This window comes from Lycium ferocissimum, chromosome 12 (assembly GCF_029784015.1).
Source record: "Lycium ferocissimum isolate CSIRO_LF1 chromosome 12, AGI_CSIRO_Lferr_CH_V1, whole genome shotgun sequence".
Lineage (NCBI taxonomy): Eukaryota > Viridiplantae > Streptophyta > Magnoliopsida > Solanales > Solanaceae > Lycium > Lycium ferocissimum.
The window spans coordinates 12,078,497-12,102,288 of NC_081353.1; the positions used below are offsets into that span (position 1 = coordinate 12,078,497).

Consider the following 23,792-nt stretch of genomic DNA (forward strand, 5'->3'; position numbering starts at 1 on the left):
GGAACACGTATTTGTCAATTGCTTAGTAAATTTGAAAGCCCTGCCATTAAAGTGAAAAGTACCAAAATACCCCTTGTTTATCGCACGTTTATGGTCCAATTCTTTGCATTTGGTACATTATTTGATGCAGTGTTCGTCCCCTAAACTGTGATTTCTAATATAGATAAAAAATAAAATAATTTAAATGGAAGATATCAATTACTTTTTATGATATTATTTACTATCTTATAATTATTTAATATAATTTCTTACAAAAAATATATATTAATGCATAATAATAAATACTACACCACCTAAATGTTTGTCACACATAAAACTTATTTATATGTTAATATGAAGGAAAAAAAATATTAGCTATGTAATTACACATGCATGACCAAACACGACGCGAGTAATTACAATTAATTACATCATGACAAGCAAACAAACAATTGTAATTACTATATTGTGTAACCAGGCTGTATAATTACTAGGCAGCTTGGACATTACACAGGACTTTCCAAACATATTCTTAGTAACACTTAATAACCTCAGTTAAATTTAAATGGCTTGTCTGTAAAAGATCTTGGGAAAAGAGAAAAAAGGATTGAATTTGCCGTTGAACTTTGCAAATAGTCTAAATTTTCCCTTTAGCTGTTATCCTTAGTCCATAAAGCAAAATCGAGTCACTTTGATAATGGCAAAGATGGGAATGAGACAATTTTTTAACAGAGCGCAAAATCGTTCCATTTCTCTAAGAGCAATATTGACCCTTTGCCCAAAATTAAAAACATAGCAGAATCCCAGCTAGGAAATATTAACTAAACGGTTTTTAAACTTGAAAACAATGAATAAATTGCACTTTAAGTACTTCTGCCAAAACTTTGGAAGACTACGGCTGCTCTATTCAGAAAGTGCTTTTACATTTTGAAGTTGCAAGGCACCACGTACCAAAGGCCTTCATACGTTTCTCTTCCAAAGATTCAAGTTCTTGATGTCCAAACTAAAGGCACTACTTGTGATGAATCTCAAAGTGCTCATGGTTAACAAGCCTAAGTCAATTTCTACTATAAAAGAACTAAATATCCAATCAGATTTTGTATTTCAAATTATCTTACAGCAAAGATCCCTTTCATTCCAATTCCAAAGTCATAACATCAGAGAGAAATGTGGGATGAATTGGGTAGAACCAACCTATAAGAAGAAATAAAAGGTCTAATTGTTTACATCATAAATATGAATATGAATCGACTAACAATCACATCGGACAATTTGGGAACCAAAGAATTGTGTTTTGCTAAGCAGCAATTATAAATATTGAAGCAGAGATAGAGGATCCACCGACTAACAATCACATCGGACAATTTGGGAACCAAAGAATTGTGTTTTGCTAAGCAGCAATTATAAATATTGAAGCAGAGATAGAGGATCCACATTCTGATCCTTTTAATGCCAAAGCTTTAGGCAAAAGCCTGCAGGAACTACAGAAGATCTCTTGCTTGAAATAACATCAGAGAAAGTATCAACCAGCTGGCCAGCAAGTGATGCTGGATCTTCGATAAGGTTATCAACAAATGCCTTGACAATCCTAACATCCTGTGGTGTAGCTCTTAAGCTATACCAGGTTAAGAACTTCTGCCTGAATGTTTTATCAATATGCCCATCACACTCTAACCATCTAACTACTTTGACATAATACTCGAAATCCTTATCTCCAGTTCCAGCACATTCTTCATGCCATTCTCCAACTCTCTTCTTCGAAGAGCTGCCAACTTGTGGTCCATCCTCCTTCCCTGATCCATTATCAAGAAGATCCTTGCTGCAATGTTCTGATTTTCCTTTCCTGCCGAGGCTGCCCTTCATATTCTCCAACTTGCAGGGTGTAATGGGTAAGCCAGCTTCCACACTACCCACAAATGGTGTAAATTCCAAGGCAGTCTGGAGAGGTGCATTTGACCCATTATCAGTGCTTGTCTCTTCTGTTGTTTGAACATCTGAACACTGCTTGTTCTCAACATTTACAGCATCAGTATTTGGCAAGGAGCTTAGTTTCACTATGCTATCTTCCTCATCACCTAAAGATACCATTTCTCCAGCATGTCCTATACGACTTTTACTAGTGGAGGCGATTGTGGTGCAACACAAGTCTGTAGAAATTGTTTTATCAGTGTTATCACAACAAGAAAGACAATTATCCCCTCTGTTCTCATCCTCATTGCAGCAGAGCACAATGTTATTAGTTTCATCCTCCACTGAAGAAGGATTAGAAAGGTTGCTGCAATTCGTTGGTGGACTTTGACTTCTTTCAACTTCTAAGCTTTTCAAGTTCAGATCGGACAATTCATTTCCAGCGTTACTGGTGGAGAATTGAACTTCAGACATTCCCAGTTCTCTTTTGCTATCAAGGGACACAATCTTGAGAACATAATCTGTAGCTGGCGTCAGATCTGAGAGCACAAACCTAGTGTTAGGGGAAAACAATGTCCGAGTTGGTTCTACTGGATATTCCATTTCATCAGCTTTCCGATGCCAAAAAGTGTAACCAACAACATTCTCCATAGATGACCCTTCAGAACTCAAGACAACAGTCACAGATGAGGTAAAGACATCCTCAAATCTGACAAGCTTTGATGTCATCACATTGCAATCTACAAAATATAGTCCCATGTAAATGCCGATTACTTCACTAGACTTAAATGAGTACCAAGATAAGACAAAGAAAACAAATAAAGGCATCACAGTAACACATGAAGAGATGGGGATTCTGCAGAATCAATAAAAAGATAAGGACTATCTCTGTACTGCACAAACAGACCACAAAATAGAATGAGTATTACCTTTGATCTCAGCATTAGATGGCGTTTCAGACACTCTCTCAGAGAGCAGGGCATCTATGTACTCAACAGCCACGCCACAAAGTTGCTGAACAGCAGGGCCAAATGAGAGCCTGTTCACTATACCTCTAGCCATCTTCACAGGCAAACCAGTTAAAGGGCCTACATCTTCTTCAAGCTTCTTCACCGCTTCATCAAGAACTTCACACAGCTTTTGGCAATTTTTGGCGCCAACTGAAATTTTTTGGCTCAACGAAAGCCTATAACATAAATTGTCTACGCGCCTGGTATCTCTTGCTGTAATCAGTTGTTTTTTCAAAGAACTGCAAGAATTGGAGAAAATTTAAACATCTCTAGTTCTACATAATAACCATCGCTTGCATTCTAATTATACAGGTCTGTATCTCACAATAAATAAAAGCTTATGTACATGTCATTAGTTCTTTGACATTAATCCTTTATAGGTCTACAACCATCTCACTAAACCACTCAGGGTGTGTTTGGTATGAAGGAAAATGTTTTCTTGGAAAACAAATGGGTTTCTTACTTATTTTCTAGTGTTTGGTAAGTACGCAAAAAAATATAATCCCAAGAGCATTTGTATGTAATCTAGCAAAACGCTATGGGGGTGGGATGAAGTGGGGAGTGGGGGTTCAGGGGTGGCGGGGGGTAGGACGGTTAAGGGGTGGGGCTGAGGTATTGGGTGGGTGTGGAGGAGACAATAAACTTGGAATGTCACTTGTGGACTTATTTTCCCTATTTCCATTAGGGAAGTCATTTTTCCTCATTTTTAAGGAACTTGTTTTCCTAGAGAAAATGTTTTCCAGAACATTTTGACCAACCAAACATGGAAAAATTGGAAAACCTCCATAAGAAACACACCTCATTATCATCCTGACAAATGGTGGAAATAGTTCACTGTAATTAACTGTAATTTTGTAGCAGAGTCGAAGGGAAATAGGTTGGATAATTAGGTCAATTGTCAACTAAGATAATGTATAATAATCAGCATCCTCAGGGAACACACCGATGCACAAAAAGCATCAAGAATCTACAACAACAACAATTAATACACCTCAGTCCCGAAAAAGATGGGGTTTACTATATGAATCATCATTGATCATGTTACTCCATTAAAACACATGTCATGCCAATACTATGCAAATACAAATAAAAAGTAATAGAAGTTCTCTATATTTTCTGAACGTACAAATCTCTGAAATGCTAAACCACTAATAGAAAGTATAGGGCCTACAGTAAAAGTGCAAACATGTCTAGAACATATTTTCAACTAATAGGCATCGCTATCTAGATTTTTCATCCATTATGCCCTATCTTTCGCTAGGTCTGCATGGATGCCCAAAGATTGTAGGTCCTTCGATACAACTACCTTCCATGTTATTTTACTTATACCTTTTCCTCTTTTAACACCTTCCTTTATAATGGCTGCACACCTACAGATGGTACATCTGGAGGTCAACGCATGACATGACCAAATCATTTCAAGCAACCTTCCGGCATTTTATCCTGGATGTGTGCTACTTGAACCTTCTCGTAAATATTATCATTTCTAATCCTGTAACCAATCAAAAATCTTATCTAATCTTGTATGACCACGCATCCATCTTAGCACCGCATCTCTACCACATTTTTCTTGTGAATCTGTTGAACTTTAGCGATCCAACATTCACACTCATAAAGCATTGTTAGTCTTATAACTGTTCTGTAGAACTTACCTTTCACTTTGGTAGGCACCCCTCTATCACATAACACCCAAGCGAGTAACACTTTCCGTTTCAACTATCCGATTTTGATTCTATTAGTAATATCTTCATCTGTCGTTCCATTCACCTACAACGAACCTTAATATCTAAATTGTTTGCATTTGGGCATTGCTATCCCATCTAATTTCACTCGACCTGTGTCGACTAAACTTGCAATGCATATTCAGTCTCACATCTATTTCTCCTAAAACCTTTGCTCGTTAGAGAGCTTCTGTATAGATCAACTATGTGGTTGCCACCCTCGCTGGTTTCATCAATTAGCACAATTCGTTAGCAAATAACATACACCTTGGGACCTCATCATGTATTTTGTTGGTTAGCTCATCCATAGCAAGGGTAAACTAGTATGGGCTCAATGACGACCCTTGGTGTAAATCCAGGGTTACAAGAACTCCTTCGCATCCCCTACTATTGTTCTCACGCTAGTGAAGACTCTTTCATACATGTCTTTTATGACATTTATATATTTATTATTTAATATGAATTCCTTTCTTCTCCAACACCCACCAAAGAACCTTTCTTTGTACTCTATCATATGTTGGTCAATGAACACCATGTGCATATCTTTCTTCCTCTTACGATAAACTTCCATCAATCTTCTTCGCAAAAATATAGCCTTCGGTCAAATTGGTTCTCTATTACTCTTGTAGTGTCTCTAAGTCTATGCTCTATCACTCTTTCTCAGAGTTCCATCATATGACTCATAAATTTAATGCCACGATAGTTCACACAACTTTGATTATCACTTTTATTTTAATAAATTGGAATTAAAGTACACTTCCTCCACTCATACAAAATGGAAAAAAGAGGAAACAACAAAAACCAATTGGGAATGTAGTGTTCGTGAACTGTATAAGGTCTTTAATCCCATCTGCAAAGATTTTTGCATAAAAATAGAGGTTGTTTTACAAACTAGCTCAAAGAGATATTAAATTATCTACAAAATCTATCCTTCCATAAGGTCCACAAAAGGAAGTGAGGGACAAAGACTCACAGCTTCCCAATTTTTGAACCAGCATAAGTCTCAATGAAGGCTTACATTCAATGAGCAATATGCATGTCACATCAGAGAAACCGGAAAATAAGTCAAAATTCTAGGAACAACTTAATGTTTCAACAACATATAGCAGAAAGTACTATAAACCATAACATTCTAAAAGTAAAACATCTAACAAGATGTTTGAACTTTGGAAAGATGGTAGTCAGAAAATCTGTTCAACTTCCTAAACAGTAAACTATCATTCTTTTTTGGATGAAAGAGTTTCTCAAACACTATTTCCAAACTCATACAGAGAAGTAAATTTATATACCTGTTCCATAATTCATACATGTGATCCTATGTAACAAGTTTTATTTTTATTTGCTTGTTTATTTATTCCATTAGATGTCCCAGTCAATTAATTAATATCCCGGTCATGCAAATTTCAGTTAGTACATATCAAGCATAGACAAAAAGAAATCCAGATAATCAAGCCCTAACCATATTCCCCTTAGGAGGTCAAACTTGTTATTCTTATGAAGTACATTTAGACCTCGCAAAGGCTAGAAGTGTCCACGATATAATATACTCTATATATCTGCCATCAGCAGATTCATTAACTATACACAAATCCATACTTCTTCCTTTTTACGGTGGTCTCAGAGCCAGCTTGCATGCACCTCGATTAATTACACTGGGATGCTACCTTCCACCAGCAAAAGTACTAGATGACTGCCCACCCAACAGGAATCCATACTTTCATGAATGGCAAATAACCTTGGCAGCACAACCGGCATGCTGCCAATGGTATCTGGTCAGAATGGTCTTTCCCCATTAGTCCTAGAAGTCCCCTTTGACACGGTAAAAAGCAAGGACTCATAGTGAGCCGTAAATCTGACCCTTAGAGTCCATTACCCACAATTAGTTGATCATTTTGGCGACAACACAAACAATTATCTCACAAACTCAAATCATACTATGTAGGTGGATTAGATAAGCAATTACAGACCACACCAATACATTGGGACACAATGCGCTTACGAAGGTGAACCCAACGACAGGTAACAAACAGCTTTTAAACTCTAGGACTACGATTAAAGCTTCAAAAATGAAGAAAAAGAAACTGGCAAAATAAAGCGAGAAGGAAAAATTGCACTCATAGGACCTAAAAGGCTAGGAACAAAGTAGGCGTCAAAAAGCTTTGGTTGTGCCACAGTGTCATGATTGATTTAGAAACATTGCATATAATGGGCTTTGAAGTTCCTTTGTCAAAAAAAAAAAATAGAGAAGAGTGATTTTAAGTTCTCAATACATTTATCTTTCAAAGACATGTTAGACATCAACAACAACATACCCAGTGTAATCCCACGAGTGGGGATCTGAAGCACATGTTAGACATCAAATTTCAAAATTGTTAATATATGCCCAATCTGATGAGCTTGGAGCTCCACAACAAGCTGGTTGAGCTCGTAGCTAAGAGAAGGTCAGCTCCCATGGCTGCCACTAGCTCAATCATCAGTACAAGCTTAGGATTGTAAAATTGCAACACGATACACAAGGACAAAACTCTTCTAATAATTAAAACAAAATTGAAACTGCAATCAAGGTTTGAAGCCTCAATTTACAGATTCCTCTCCCTATCTTCTTTGACACTTTCTCCAAATGTGCAAAGTCGGAGCTACACACCAAGGTGACCACAGATGTTAATCTGATTATCTTTCCTTGGCTGGTTTCAAGTCATAGGAAGCCCTCGACCACCACTGCATGTGTCTCAAACCGCTCAAGCTATTCATCTTCCAACCAACCTCACTCCATCAGCGAACACTTTCTTTCGATGAAAACATAAGAATCTTTTTTACTCATAATGAGAAACCAGAAAACTTATATAAGAAAAAGAAAAATTATGAAAACAATCTGGCTCACAGCAAACAAGCTTTAATTTGTTCACTGGATCTTTCAATCCCTCAAAGCATCTAAATATTACCGGATGAATAAGTTTTAACTTCATTTTCACTTGACAATAGTTTTCAACAATGTTTGCTTAGGAATGGCCTTGTTCCCCGACCACTTATTTTAGACTAAATAAAAGACTTGAACATCGAATAGTACCATTACATTGTGGTTAATCAAGGGAAGTTCTGACTTGAACGAATTTCTACAAATTACTCATGAAGGTGAACTACGTTTCTGAACTTCGAGATAACAACTACTGGATCCAGAGAGAAACTTTTAACACTTAATTATCTTATCGTATTTGTCCAAATTTCAAGCAGCTCAGCGTATTTACTTTTCTTCACAATTATGCACTAACATCCTTTTCTAACTTAACTTCAATAAGGAAGAAAGCTTCCAGAGATATCCAATATGGCTGTTCTCTGCACCCAGAAAAGTATTTTGTTTCTTTTGCCAACATGACTGTTCTCTGCACCCAGAAAAGTACTTTGTTTCTGTTTCTATTTCTTTCTTAAGTGAAACAGCTATAGCTCTACGCTTGAATTTAGGTTATATTTTCAATTTTAAGTTATTTGCTTTAGTACTATTGACTTGTTATTTCACATTACATGTTGTTTATTTTTCACTTACAGTTGATGGTTTTTTGTGTCAAACATTTGAATAATGTTATGGTATTATATTTATAAATTGTTTTTTTTTTTGTCAAACATCCAATCCATGACATTCTCACAAAAAATGTCTTCTTTTTAAGTTTTATAATTAATTAAAATTAAATATTATTAATTTGAAAATACATATCAATTATTTTTTACAATATTAGTTACAAATATATGATTATTAATTAATATATTTTAAAGAAACAATGTGTTATTAAATAACTAATGTAATATCATTTATAAAGGCAAATATTTTTAAATATTAATTTTAAATTTTTTATAATTAAATTTTATTTTTAAACTAAACTAACTGTGTTGCAACCAAACAAAGATGCTTGTAATTACACTGTAATTACGTTATGACAAACAAACAGGTCGTCGTAATTACACTATTGTGTAATTACTACCCTAGTAACTACACCAATTCCAATTACCAGGTGGCTTTCCAAACAGGCCCTTGGTATGATTCTTCATTGGTACTTCATATACCATATATCATTACCTTCTCATTTCTAATTTGAACCTGTAAGGCAATGAAAGACCCCATATCGGCTAATCATAGGAACTACAACTCTGACTAACACACTAATATCAAAGTGCACTTCCATTCAAGCTAGCAAAACTGTGCACACAATGATGTACAGCTTCACATTCTCATAAGTGATTCGGGAAAAAAAAAATAGGAAAACGTTGAGCAAACTGCGTCTGAACTCTCCACAATTAGGCCTTTTCGGATGCTCATGTCGAGCATTTATTGTGATAAATGGTCCAGAGATCTAAGATAAATCTGATGTTGATGGAGTTACTCTTTCCCCAAACACAGCATACCAATCCCAAGATGAAAGTTAAGTAGCCAAAACATTGATGTTAATAGAAATACTTTTATCAAAAAGAACTATAATACGCATAAAGGGCAGCCCGTACGCATAGTTTCAGAAAAATAGAAAGAAAGAAAAAATAGGGATGTGAACAAATACAGATGCCATATGAAACACAAATCTTCTTTCTTATTGTGGATTCATAAAAATAAAATATCAGATAAAGCTGATAGAAGGCTAAAGAGTTACCTGAGTAGATCATTAGCTTTTCCACAGGATACACAATAAAAGGTGCCGTTATTGCCCTTGTCTAATTTATCAGTTGCAATACCAGATTTTCCGTGCTTAATTGCACACTCAAGGTGGCATGACATCCCACATGAATCCCCTTGAAAAGGAGGCTCTGAGCTGCAAATCAACCATAGACTAGGGTCCTTGTTGTCATCATAGTTACGGCAAATACAACATGAACACCTTTTGCAAAATGCATCTTCACAACTTAATTTAGCTCTGCAAGCCAAATTTTTGCAGTACACAACATTAGCTAAACTAACATCAATATTTGTTGTTGAAGAAGTATTGGCCTCACTAGGAAAACGACTTGGATGCTCAGCTTTTCTCTGCCTTTTGGAACTCCTCTGGCCACTCTCTGATGAAGGCTGCATTTCAAGATTAGATGTAGTTCCATGCTCCAATGATTTCTTCTCAGATACAATTTTCAGAAGGTTTTCTATTATTTTTAATTTTGTCAATCCAGTATACTTTCTTTCTTTTCCCATCTCTGCACATAATATCTGCAAAATCTCCTGACGGCTCCAAGATTGCAGCATTTCAGGGGCACCATGTGACCGCTTTGCTAATTCATAAACTAATTCTCTCTTTTCCTCCATACTCAAATTATTGCACTTTGATGGATCAAGTGCAAAACCTAGAACAAAAAAGCAGGAAGGGAACTTCAAACAAACAGGTTTGTAAATTCCTATTTAATATACACCACTATGGTTAGCTAAGTACATTTGACAAGTCCATAGTGATACAAACGGGGACATTGCTATTCTTCTCTTTCCTTTAAATCTTGTATTTTAAAATTATTTTTGTAGCTTCAGTTCACTTTTGAAGGGTCTTCAAGTTAATTTTGTTCAATTTTCTTACTGCTTGTGGCTTCCCTCAGTGATGGAATATATTTCAACTGCAACCAGATCACCAGAAAATGTGAAGACAATCCATCATGTGTAATCAAATGCAAGTAATAGGAGAGATAGAGAGATCACTCAATCGATCAAATATCTCACTAATCCCAAACTAGTAGATCAGCTGTAAGAATCCTCATATTCATTTTTCTCTATTTAGGTCCATCTCGTCCCACAACTAAATATTTATTTTTAAAGCAAATTTTGAGATGTCAAAAATTAGATATTCTCTAAATCTTACACTTAGATATTCTCTAAATCTTACACTTACGACGAAACAGATAAATACAAGCCTCTAAGCAGACATGGAACATAATGTAAGCATAACTACGACTAAACATTAATCTGAAGTTCCAAATTAGTTGGTATCACCTATACGAGACATTTGCTTCTATTGTATTCTGTTTTCAGCTAAATTTGCGTTTGATTCTAAAAAATTGTTGGTCTTCCCTTCTATCCTGAGCTAAGCCCTCATTGATTTCAAGAGATCATATGTTCTTTGAAACAATGTCCCTACATGTGATTTAAGAGTACTTCGTGATCTTTTAACACCTTCAATTATCATAGTGTTGCATCTACAGAGAGTGCATTTGGCGGTCTAAGTAGGACAAGGTCAAACCATGTCAGCCAACCTCTTATTTTATCCTCTATGAGTGCTAATTGCACTCTCTATCACAGTGAATTCTAATTTTTCTGGATCGGTGCATTTGGAGTTCCAAGTAAACATGATCAAACCATCTAAAAACAACCTCGTATTATCCTACATGTGTGATACTTGTACCCTCTATTACATGTGATCATTTCTAATATTATCTAATATTATATATATCTATGACCGAACATCCATCTTATTATCTACACTTTTACTATGCTCCTTTTGAGGATATGGTAGGGCCTTAAAGGTCCAAGATTGATTCCTATGTAACACCGTTGGTCTCACAGCCGTCTATAGAACTTGTCTTTCACTTTGTTAGATATCTTTCTATTCACATCGCACTCTCATACCGTTCCTCCATTTCAATCATCATGTTTTAGTTCGATATGTTACATCTTCACCCCATTCTCCTGATGACTGAACTTATATATCTGAGATGTCCGCATTTTAAATGCCACAGTCTGGTCTAATCTCATCTCAACATCATTCTTCTTATAGTACTATACTTACATAGTCCATATATTTTTATCTTACTTTTACTTACCTTAACACTCTTCCCTTTGAGTAAGTATCCATTATTCCAACTTTTGACTGTCTCACTAGCTAAAATTCTTAATAGACCCAACATTATCAGCAAAGTATGCACATAGAACATAATCTTGTACACAATATGTTAGTGCATCTATAATTATAAGCTAAACAGCTACAGGCTCAAAGCAGAACTCTAGTGTTAATCATTTCTTTTTTGGATAAGTTAGTGCAAATCCACAAGTTATAGAAAATCCGTCCATATCTACTCTCATTGTTCTAACACTTGCCAACGATCCATTGATTATATTCCTTTTCCCATTTATACATTTCATGTTCAATCATTATTTTGTAAGCATTCACTAAATGACTATCCTTGGCCTTTTAATCATTTCTTCTCCACGCCGATGACAATCTGTTGGTGATTGTATCTCTCCCTATAAATTTTCATCGATCTTCTCACCAAAAGTTATATCCTCTACATTAAATCTACCAAGCATAAATCAGTATCATTTCTTTCTTACCCTTGTAATGTCTCCATGTCTATGCTCTTTCGCTCTTTCCAAAAGAACCATTACATAACTCACAAGTTTATGTCATGATAATTAACACATCTATAAATCTCCTCTTTCATTATATTAGCAGGACTGGGTAAAAGAGAGAGAAGTGAAAAGAAAAATGAGAGAAAACCCGTAGTATAGAAAAAAAGAGTTTTAAGACAGATGTACTGTTTATCAATAATCAATAATAATAAGGGGAAAAAAAAAAGACAATTAAGTTGCACTGTTCAAAATCATACAACATTAAAGCAGGAGATAAATTGCCCCAAAGAACAGGATACAATTAAGCATAATTTCCCAGCTCCAGTCTATAGTAATTATATCCTGCATGATAAAGAGTCACAGGAGAAATCCACCCTCCCACAAAAAATGAAAAAAAATCCTTTTTCTGTGGATAACTGCCTAAGAAGAAAAAAAAAAATCAGAAAGATCATTTGTACAAGTGTAGAAGCTTTGAGATTAAAGCATAAAGGGAAATTTTCAAAAATATACAGCCCAACATAAATATTACGCCACGTAGCCATATTTTCAGTTTATACAATATTATACAGCATTATACATAATGTATCAACCTAGTATAAAATGTATAAAATGTGCTTATACACAAAAATGGGCTAAACCGGGTAACACAACATATGGGCTAAAGCGTGTACATATTTTCTCCAAGTACACATAGAGCGTGATTTTCCCAGGAAAAAAAAGGGAACAAAAAAGGTAATATAACATTTAGCTATTTATTGTTGACTTCACATAACAGCTGCAATCCATTTCCATGATTAATTCCAAAGTGATCATATAATATGGTTGTATCATCATAAGGGAGGAATCACCTCCATAATTCAACTCTTTTCATAGGTAATCCCTTTCTATAAATTGTATAATATGAAGGACCACAACAGTGTCGGCAAAGAAAATGGCATAGTTATCACTTTGTTGACATCTCCCAAATATAATAATTGTACTTACCCCAGAAGAGTAGGTAAGTAGGTAACCATCAATCCTAACACCCATTTTCAGCAAACCAACCAAACAAACAAAAAATGGAAAATAAAATCACAATGTGAGAAGAAACAAAACAAGAACTAACTTTTTTTTTTTTGATAAGGAAGAACTAATTTTATTTTGATGCACCCCAGGGTGTGGCCTGGTGGTCAATGAAGTAGATTGAGAACTAAGAGGTCTTAGGTTCAAATCTTAGCAGAGATAAAAACACTAGGTGATTTCTTCCCATTTATCCTAGACTTGGTGGACAGAGTCGGGGGCGAATATATGTGCAAATTTTGGGGTATGTGAACCCATGATCTTTCCGCAAAACTAGATATTTTTATGTACATATTTTCTTGAATTGATCTAATATTACATGATGACACCGATGCTACAAAAAGGTTTAATGGTGCACTTGGTTAAAAACTTAGTTATTCACCAAGAGATACAAGAATCAATTCCCACTTAATGCACTTTGTTTCTCCTTTCTTCAAACGCTATTATAGAAATCCTAGATTCACTTCTGGACAGAATTACCTAGTACCTGTGACTAGTGAGAGATATCCGTAGAATCTGGGCGGACACCACAGTTACTTAAAAAAAATAAAAAAAACTCGGTACGTATAAAACAATAATTAAATTTCACATACTATAATATGCAACAGATAATATAAATTAATAGTATTAATATCATAAGAAGAAGAAAAATAGATGGAATTAAAACCATTCAGATATCAGTAACACATTAGCAAGATGATAAACTGACAGATCAGAAATATAACAGCTACTTCCTATGTCCCAATTCGTTTTTTGCTTAATTTGATGAATTCTTGAAACTTGATTTGACTTTCACGTAGTAAAGTGTAATAAACCATTTGTAGGGAATAATATTCTTGTGAAATTATATCATACGCCATTGTTTAGGCAGGGAAAAAAGGAAATTACCTTCAAAGGAAGAAGCGTCCATGGCTTTGTAGCTTAGAGCAGTTGAGACCCACAGTTTCAATCAGATATATATAATTATGACCAAATATAGATCAAGAGATACATGTACAGAAAAACATAGATACTACGTACTGGTCATCACTTTCATGTGGCGTGAAAAATCACACACATAGAGACGCGCGTTTAAAGAAAGAAAGAGAGAGTGGAGAATAGAAATACATACCAGATAAAGCGGATTGAAATTGGGGTCACAAGCGATGAGAAATTTTATGTTGTGCCTCACAGGACTTATACTAGTTGTGTGTCGAGTTTTTGGGAGAAAAATAAGTTTTTTTGGGGAGCATCATAAGCTAAAAAAATAGTTTCTCCACAAAAGCATTTTTTTGAAAAGCATTTTCTAAGAAAATACTTTTAAATGCACTTTTTAAAAGTTTAGTCAAACACTAAGAGCCTGTTTGGATTGACTTATTGCTTTTGACTTATTTTGACTTAAAAACAAGTGCTTAATAGCACTTTTTTATTTTACTCAAATATTACAAAAATGCTTAAAAGATATTTTGGCTTAAAAACACCTGAAATAACCCAATCCAAACAGGCTCTAATTACCGTTCAAAAGTTATTTTCAAATTAATTGATCAAACACAAATTGTTTCGCACCAAATTTTTTTTTTTTTTAAATGTTAGAAGTTTGACCAAATGGGCTAAAAATGTGGATCCAAATTCTAACACTTTGAAGTCCACATACATGGGGTTCCACTTTTTGGTGAATTAAAAAGGAAGCGTCACACACAACTTGTGTAAGTTATGTGAAGCACAGATTAAAACGTTTTCATAAGCGAGGAATCCATGAAGAGAGGGGTCTTCAACGTGGGCTTTTCGGTACCCGAGAGAGGTGGTGGGGTCCCCTATTAGTTATAAGGGGTGCAGATTTGGAGGACCAAAATAAATGTACTATATAGTCTATTGGTGATAATTAGTATGCGTAAGGCAGCAAGCAAAGGGCAAAAATTAAAAAGATGCTCTTAGTGACCGGAAAAAAAAATATGCTCGCCATGGCTATCAAGATAGAATATTGTTATAAAGTAGCTCATTTATTTTCTTAAAATTAGAATAAAATTGGGTGTAATTAATTGTCTTAGTAGTACTCCCTCCTCCCTCCGCTTTCATTCATGTAACATAATTTGATTCGATACGGTATTTAAGTTGAAATTTGTTTTTGATACTTATGATAAACATTTCATATTATTCAGTACAAAAGTTTCTCAATAAAATAAGATGTTTATTTTTTAAAAAAATATTTCTAAATATAAAAATATATTATAATTCTTTTTTAACGAATTAAGAAGGATGTATTATAATATACGGAAAAGGGCAAAAAATACCCTCGAACTATCGGAAAAAGTTTAAAAATAACATTCATCCACCTACTTTGTTAAAAATACCCCTCTGGTTACATTTTTGGCTCATTTATGGCTTTGATTAACGGTGAATACTGAATTAAACAAAAAAAGTATATTTAACTTCCATGTGGCATTTCATTATTGGTCCAGTAAGTTCACCCACCCGATTTTCTCTCTTATCCGGCCCACCCAGAAAACATAAAATTTCACTGAAAAAAAATCAGTTTCGGCTATTTTTGCTCTACTTCCTCGTCGTCTTCAAACTTTTTCAAAAACCTAACAATGGTGTTTTGGGGATTATTTACTTAATCCCATATTATTTCCTTTGGACAACAATGGGCCTGTGAATATCAGAGACTAGGCAACCCACAGGTGGTGGTTTACAAGTGTCTCGCGTATCCAAGGGATCACCAATTAGTCCTATGAGCTGGGCAAAGTTCACTGTCTAAGACTCCATCCATATCTCATTGTTATTATTTTTTTCGTTTGTTCCTAAAAGATTGCACCTTCTTATTTTCATTAGTTGTTAATTCTTCCATTCTCGTCTTGTCATTGACAAGGCTTTGCTGCAGTCTCCACAGCGGAGATGAAAACGGGCAATTCGCACTTCTTTTGTGGTGATCTTTAAATTTTGCCCCTCATATTTGAAATCTTTAAATTTTTGCCTCTTCGCTAAAACTAATGGGTTTTAGGTTCGAACCCCATGATGATCAAAATTTTTAAAAAATCTCAAGGCGTAGTTTAAATTTCGCTTGCCCCCATCTACACTTGTGAAGGAATTACCAAAGTTATCTTGGATCCAAGATACTTATGCCTTGTATGGGCGCACTTAGCATAAGTATCGCGGTCCAAGATAACTTTGGTAATTCCTTCTATTTTATCTTGTCCGATAAAAGTTTGTCCATTAAAAGTATGCCCCCACCGGCATAAACTTGTTAAGGAATTACCAAACTTATGCCGGACCCGGCATACTTATGTCTTATGGGCAGACTTGGCATAAGTATGCCGGTCCGGCATAACTTTGGTAATTCCTTAACAAGTTTTATGCGGTGAGGCATACTTTTAATGGAACTTTTATGCGGGACCGGATAAACTTGTTAAGGAATTACCAAAGTTATGCCGGACCGGCATACTTATGCTAAGTCCGCCCATAAGAAATGAGTATCTTAGGGTCCGCATAACTTTGGTAATTCCTTAACAAGTGTATGCGGTCCAAAGATACACGCGACCCAAACCTTGCCTTGCAATTTTTTTTTTTTTAATTTATGCTTGAGCGGGGTTCGAACTCGAACCTCATGATTTCTCAACGTGAACGCTCGAGTTGCAATGCGAAGGGCAAAAATTAAAGACCAAAGAATATAGGGCATAATTTACGCACACAAATATGAGGGCCAAAATTTAAAGACCACGCAAAAGAAGGGCAATCCGCACAAAAAAATGAATGAAAACCAATAATTTAACTTGGTGCTGTGAGTAAATTTTTGTATTTTATGCATGTTTAGCAAAAATGTCCGGGTCAAAAATATATGGACTAAGTAAATTATTCTAAAAGCACCATTATTGGATTTTTGAGAAAGCTTGAAGAAGATGAGGAAGTAGAGCAAAATGGTCAAAAATGATTTTTTTTCGGTGAGATTTTATATTTTCCGGGCAGATCGGGTAAGTAAAAAAATCGAGTGGGTTGATATATTTAATTGAGTCCGAGTTTAAAATTGGACCAGTAATGAAACGCCACGTGGAATTTAAATACATTTTTTTTTATTTAATTCAGTGTTGACTGTTAGTCAAAGAGCCATAAGTGAGCCAAAAATGTAACCAGATGGTATTTTTAGCAAAATAGGTGAATGAAGGAATTTTTAAAACCTTTTCTGACAGTCCACGGACATTTTTGGCCCTTTCCGTGTAATATAAACTGAGATGAAGGGAGTATAAAGAAAAAAAATGGGTTTAAAATGCTTTTTTGACGTAAATTAACAAAAAAAAAATGGGTTTAAAATGCTTTTTTGACGTAAATTAACATTATATCTGTCTCAATTTATGTGAACATGTTTGATTGAGCATGGAGTTTAAAGGAAAAAAAAGATTTTTGAAACTTCTAGTTTAAAGTAAGCAGGGGCGGATCTAGGGGCCGCCAAGGGTGTTCAGCCAAACAACCTCGGCAAAAAATTACACCGTATATGTAAGGTATTTTTTTTAATGTACATATATAGATTTTGAATACCCTAAACACAAGAGAAGAGGTCGGTTCACTAGTGTAGGGTGTTCAAAATTCACTTTGAGGTTCCAAGTTCAAATCCAAGCCACTATATTTTTATTTTTCAAACCTGTCATTGAAAATCCTGGATCCGTCACTGAAAATAAGCCATAAAAATATTATAGCTATAAAGCATATCATTAATGGTAAAATAAAAATTTAAGATTGAATTATTAATAGCAAATATTATTTTTTGAGACGAACTAAGAAAATGAAATAGTGCTACATAAATTGAGACGGATGAAATAATAATATATATTATTGATACGTTATGTGCAGAGTGGGTCAGAAATTTTAGAACAACATTGAGAAATTATAACAATTCATTGAATAAATTTTTAAAATGTCAAATAGAAAACCGGCTTTGGAAAAAGAACGGCTACCGAGAAAGAAAAATAAAAAGAAAAAAGAAAAAGTGGCTCCCTATCCTCACGCTGTTATGCAAGTCTAATCATTTGTTTCCAATAGTGTTCTTTTAATTTTTTAATCTTGCAATTGTTTGAGTTACTAAGGTTTTTCTTTTTCTATAATTGTGGTGCCCGAGCAATTTGAGTGCATCTCATCTAATTTTAGGGGTATTTGTTATTCCTACCAGCATAAAAATTGGATAACTTTTTTTAACACCAATTGCACATTTTATTTATCTCCAAAAATAGATATTATAATCAGTTTGAGATAGTTGAGAATGTCAACCACTCCAGCAACCTTGAAAATAGGAGAAACTATCTAAACTAGAGATGAGGCAAATGATTGTGCTATGTAGATACATGTGACAGTCCTAAGGTTAGGACTTAGGAATATCCTTTCTATACAAAAAGTTGTACGCTAGACCAGTGTTTCAAAAGGCTGGGGCACGAGGCGAGGCGTAAGCCTTCGAGACACGGGCGTAAGTTTCATGAATTTACGGGGAATATGTCTTATGTATCTTTAATTTTATAATTTTATTACTAAAAAAATTTAGCAAATATAAAGTTTTCATTAAAATTCTGCAAATAAATCACCAAAATATAAAAGGAATTATTATAATTATTATTTGACAAAAGACACAACACAAAAAATGATAATAGCCTAGATAATTTTTAAAATGAAATCTTCATTCACTTCATCATCAATCTCCAAATCTATTAGTCCGTCCCACCCTCAACTAATATGTGCACTAACTTTTATTTATATATTCAAAGAAGGAGAAGGACGAAAAGCGTTAGAGTAATGACAAAAAATGGATGAAGTTGTTTCAGGAACATAATGCTATGAAATCTCTATAATAGCAATTTCACACATAATCATCTAAAAAACTATTTATGGCAGTATGATTTTCTATGAGAGTTGCTTTATTTATTTATATATTTTAAGAAAAATCACTACAACATGAAAACATGATAAAATAAAGTATAAATATCATTACAACAATAGTAAAAATCATAATCTATAGCAAAAATACTTTTAAAACAATAAAAATTAAATTAACGTCAGGAGCGTACGCCTTTACGCCGAGGCTTATGCTTTTGCGCCTGAGACTTATGCCCCAAATTCTAGGGCGTACGCCCTACAAATCTACTCCTTTCATTTGCGACCCCAAGCGTTTTTAGTATGCCCCGTCCCGGGACTCACCCCGAAAACGCCTCCCCGAAAACGCCTCTAAAAACATTTAGCTAGACTATAATCTAAGCCTACGATGATAGATAGAGTGATAATAATTCATGGGCTAGCTGGAATATAATATTAGTTCTTTTCCTTGTAACTATACGCATTGTAGGCAATTCCCGTTAGTGCTCATAAAATGAGCCAATATTTTGTCAACCTACCCAATCTATCCATGTTTTAGTGGGTCGGATCTCAGGGTGTCAATCGAGACAGGTCAGTCCCGTCCCGATCCCGATACTAGTCCGTCCCGAACCCGATATAAATAGTGGGGACTGGGTTAGGTGGGATAGGGGACAGGGGACGGTGCGGGACCCGAGTCAAAATCTCGGTTGGGCCCGGTTCCATTAGGTTCGGTCCCGTCCAGGTTAACCCGGTCCCATCCCGATCCATTTAGCGAAAATTAATATTTTTTTTAAATGCAGTCAAAATCTCGGTTGTGTTACTACATGTTTGAAATGCTTTGTATATCTGTGTGAATGAGCATGCTAAACAAGTAATTCTTGGGTCAGTTGCTAGTCTCATCGTGTCTCTAATAGGTTCCTTTTAGATTAATAAGGATCTTCATGAAAGCTGAACCTTATGATAATGTTAAACGGCCTGTCTTGAGTCATGAATCTATCATCTATAATTATACCAGTGTTCCTCTATGTGTATTCATTAGCAGCTTTGTCTTTGATAAATGTTAATGTTTATTTAAGGGAGCTATAGCATCATTAGAATTGTTGGTTACTGTTCCAAATGGTAAATGTGCATCTCATGAGCCTGTTATCTAGTTTAGCTTAAACTCTCAATATGAAACTTGCTTTTGTCTTCACCTGCAAACTTACGCTGAGTGTTAATGGTTTGATTTGTTTTGAAATTTGCATATAGGGAAGTTCAGTTTGTCCCATTATTAGGTATGAGCTGATTTCTCTCACCTGGTTTGATATGATATGGACATGAAGTAGCCTGATAATAATCTTAATATGTGTGAAGGTGACGAACCATAAGTCTGAAGTTTAAACATTTGACTGTGCTAAATGGCCAAACATCAAGGTTGTCATATTTTGACTTGGAAAAATGGGGTACTACAAAGCCAAGACTTGAAGACATCATTTTCCATCTTTGGTACAAAAACACAAGTTTTGGAGGCTAGGGTTTTGCACCACACTTTGGGGTTGAAGATTGGGTTGAGAATTTTCTTAAACTTTTCTCCACTTCTTTGATTCTTTACTTTGTAATGAATATCTAAGTGTGTAGTATTTATTTTCTTCACTTGAATCTTGTTTATGGAAATATTTTATGATTAAAATGTCGGATGAAACTCTTGTTTTGCTTATGTATTGAATGATTTTTATTGCTAATAAAGTGAGTTAATGTTGTTTTAGTTAATCTTGTTCTTTAATGTTTCTTAAGGGATTAGCTAACCCTAAGACCCGCCCATTTACTTTGATTTGAGCTCGGAAGAGAAAAATTGAGGTTGGGAAAGATTAATTAACAAGAATTTGGGGCTTCAAACCTCATCTAATAACTTGAGCTAGGAATAGGAAAGTTACTTGAGATTCAATTGGTTGTGCTTGATATCACACTCTAAGGCTTGGAAAAGCTTAGAGTGAAATTCATTGATTTGGTTGGAAGACTTTCAATGAGATTTTAGAAACCATTATCTATTAACATAAGCTCGCTCTTAGTTGTAAAATCGTGAAATACATTGGATCATTACTTGAGCGTAATTTCCTTTCTATCCATACTTGTGGCCATTGATCATTTTACCCGCTTTCTAGTTAGTTTTATCTTTGTTAGTTGTTAAACCAAAAATCAAATATTGAAAAAGTGTTTGGCTTAGCTTAGTTGGTGATAATTCCTTACTTGTTTAAATCGCTTTTATATTGTTCCCCGTGAATTCGACCCCGACTCATAGTTGGGTAAATTATATTGCGACGACCGTGCATACTTTCTCTTTGAGGAGTGGATTTGGACGTTATCAATTTTGGGGCCATTGCCAGGGAACAATTTGATGTATTTGGGTTAGTTTGGGATTTAAGCTTGCTTGCTTTGGTCCAAACTTGTGACTATGTGTTTGAGATTTTTTGTGTTTCTTTGTGTTAGTTTTTTTTGTTATTTATTTTTGTACCTGTGTCACTATGGCATCTTGGAATGAAAACGGGTTTGATGGTTGCAACCCATATTTTGATGATCCATGTCCATTTGTGAAGGAGCCCTACTTTTGGCAAGATTGTGAAAATGCTCCCGGGAGAGAGATGTGTGCACCGTCTCAATCCTATGATGGGAATAGTTGTAATAAATGTGGTGGTCAAGGTGGACATTGGGGTGATTGTCCCAATTATTTTGCTCCCCCTCCCCCAAGTTATTCTAACGAAAATGCTAGTTGTGCTTTTGAGTTTGATAGGAATAATGACATGGCAAGTGAAGGACAAAGTGCCGGATTTGAAGGCATCATGGCAATACTCCAAACATACTTAGATCGGGAAGCTAAAATGGAGGAGGAGCGAAAACTCGTCCAACAATCCATTTTGGAAAATAGAGAAGCTATAAAAAGAATAAATGATTTATTTGAGGATGTCAATTCCTCAATTGTCATGGAAGTGTCGATGCCTCAAATGAATTGATTGAAGAAGAGATTTCAAATTTAAAAGATGGGCCTGAAAATTCTTGTGACCACGACGAGAGTTGTGAAATTGAAGAAGTCATTCAACTTGAAGAAGACGAGCAAAATTTGAACAAGAAATCTCCAATTCCCAAAAAAGAAGAAATTGAGGAAATAATAAATAGCATAATGGGGAGGAATGAAAAATATGGGCAAGTTGTGGCCAAATGGTGGGAAAAAGTTCAATATGGAGATGATGAAACTATCCAAAACATGAATTTCACCATGGGAGAATTTTTACAAGCTTTGGACGACTCTCACAATGAACAAAAACTTGACAAAGTGGAAATTTTGAGCCAAGATTGGCTAATGAATCAAGCTCAACAACTTGAAGTCTATGGGGATCACCGTGAAGGCATTTCACGGATGATGGAAGAATTTCTAAAATTGCATGTTGAGCAAAGTCAAGAAGTGGAGCTACTTGAAATTGCTATCCGGAAATTGGAGGCCGAATTGAATGCAAAGATTGAAGCATGTGATGCTCAATATCAAAGGGCCATGGAATGTAATTTTGAGATGGTTTCAATTGAAGATATGGTCAAGATTGATTTTGAAGAGCTAATGGTAAATTGCTAACCGACCAACTCAAAAATAATGCAAGATGCCGAGATTGAAGAAATGATACTAGAGTTGAATGAAAGAGTTCATAACATAATTTTTGAAGACTCTAGTTCATTTTGGGGGGAGAATGTCAAAATTCATGCAAGTTTGGAATTGAAGCGCATTGGACCGCATTCTAACCATTTTCCAACATTGTGCTTGGTGGGCGATATGGAAATTGAACCACTCGAGCCTATGGAGAAATTTAGTGACGAAGAACAATGTGTTTTTATTTTGAATTTTGCTATGCCAAGAAGATAAAATGGCATCCCTCACTTAAAGGCCAAAAAGTGTAAAATACGATACGCAAGAGTTGGCCTCTTTGCGTTCCTACCACCGTCCAACAAGCAGCACTGTAATCTTGATTCAAAATTGAGGCAAAGATTCATATCCTCCAAGTGGAGGGAAAAGTGGTAAAGTTAACTCATGTCGTGCCTCGACGTTAAATGTGGCGCTCTATGGGAGGAAACCCATATTTCCTTTATTTTTAATTTAATTTTGCAATTTTAATTTTTAGATAAGTTTATTTTTTTATTTTTCACCATTATACCAAGTTTCATAATTTTTGGGCTTCATTTGAAAGGTAAAAGAGTTGTGAATTTGCATTAAAATAAAATAAAAATAAAAAAGAAGCAAAACTGGACAAGCCACTGGCACAAAAAGTGTAAAAAGAAAATTCTTTTTGGTCTTTGGCATTGCACTATGCCTCATGACTTGGTAAGAAAAAGCCTAAAGCAGGGGTTACTTTTCTATGGTTTAAAACATGAAGTGCATATTTCACTATCCAACACCAGCCCTTCTCCCTTCATGCCCCACTGCCGCAACAAATCACCAGCGCCAGGTAAGTCTCTAACCCCTCATCTCTTGTATTCTCCTTTCTCTTCTCTATGTTTCTTCTCGACTCTCTTACTCTCTCTCAAACCCATTTTTCTTCCTTTCTCCTTGAGTTCGTTTGGTGCGTAAAAAGGCAACATTGGCGTCTATTTCAATTACTAATGTGAAATATATATGTGTCTATTGCTATGTCTGTTTCTAATTTTGGATTAAACTATAATTCCCACCGTTTGTGGGAGGGTAATTGAATTTCCCACAAGTTGTAAATAACTGAGTCTCAATTATGCATGCAAACTGTTTGATGAATTGTCTGAGATCCAAATTGATTCGCTGGTGAAGTCTGAGTAACCAAGCGACCCTAGGATATGTTTAGAAGTAATTGTGGGGGTGGTCTAGCAGAGATTAGGAGCATTGAATATTTTGTGTCCTTCGTGAAAATTGCGTCCTACTATAACTTGCGGTTATGGGCTGAATTGTGACTTAAAATTATTCAGAATTGTATGTATGAATTTTCTTGTGATAGTTTGATCATGGCAAGCAAAGGAAAA

The 23,792-nt window shown here is 35.2% G+C and overlaps 1 protein-coding gene across 1 annotated transcript; it reads right to left on the reverse strand.

The window, feature by feature from the left end:
- Positions 1-1,062: 1,062 nt before the first annotated feature.
- LOC132040791 (VIN3-like protein 2) lies at positions 1,063-14,064 on the reverse strand. The gene is made up of 4 exons (XM_059431464.1): positions 13,866-14,064; positions 9,253-9,931; positions 2,817-3,136; positions 1,063-2,627 (listed from the first exon to the last, which is right to left on the reverse strand). Exons 1-4 carry the CDS (start codon positions 13,885-13,887, stop codon positions 1,426-1,428), a joined length of 2,223 nt encoding a protein of 740 aa, XP_059287447.1. The 5' UTR covers positions 13,888-14,064; the 3' UTR covers positions 1,063-1,425.
- Positions 14,065-23,792: the final 9,728 nt, after the last annotated feature.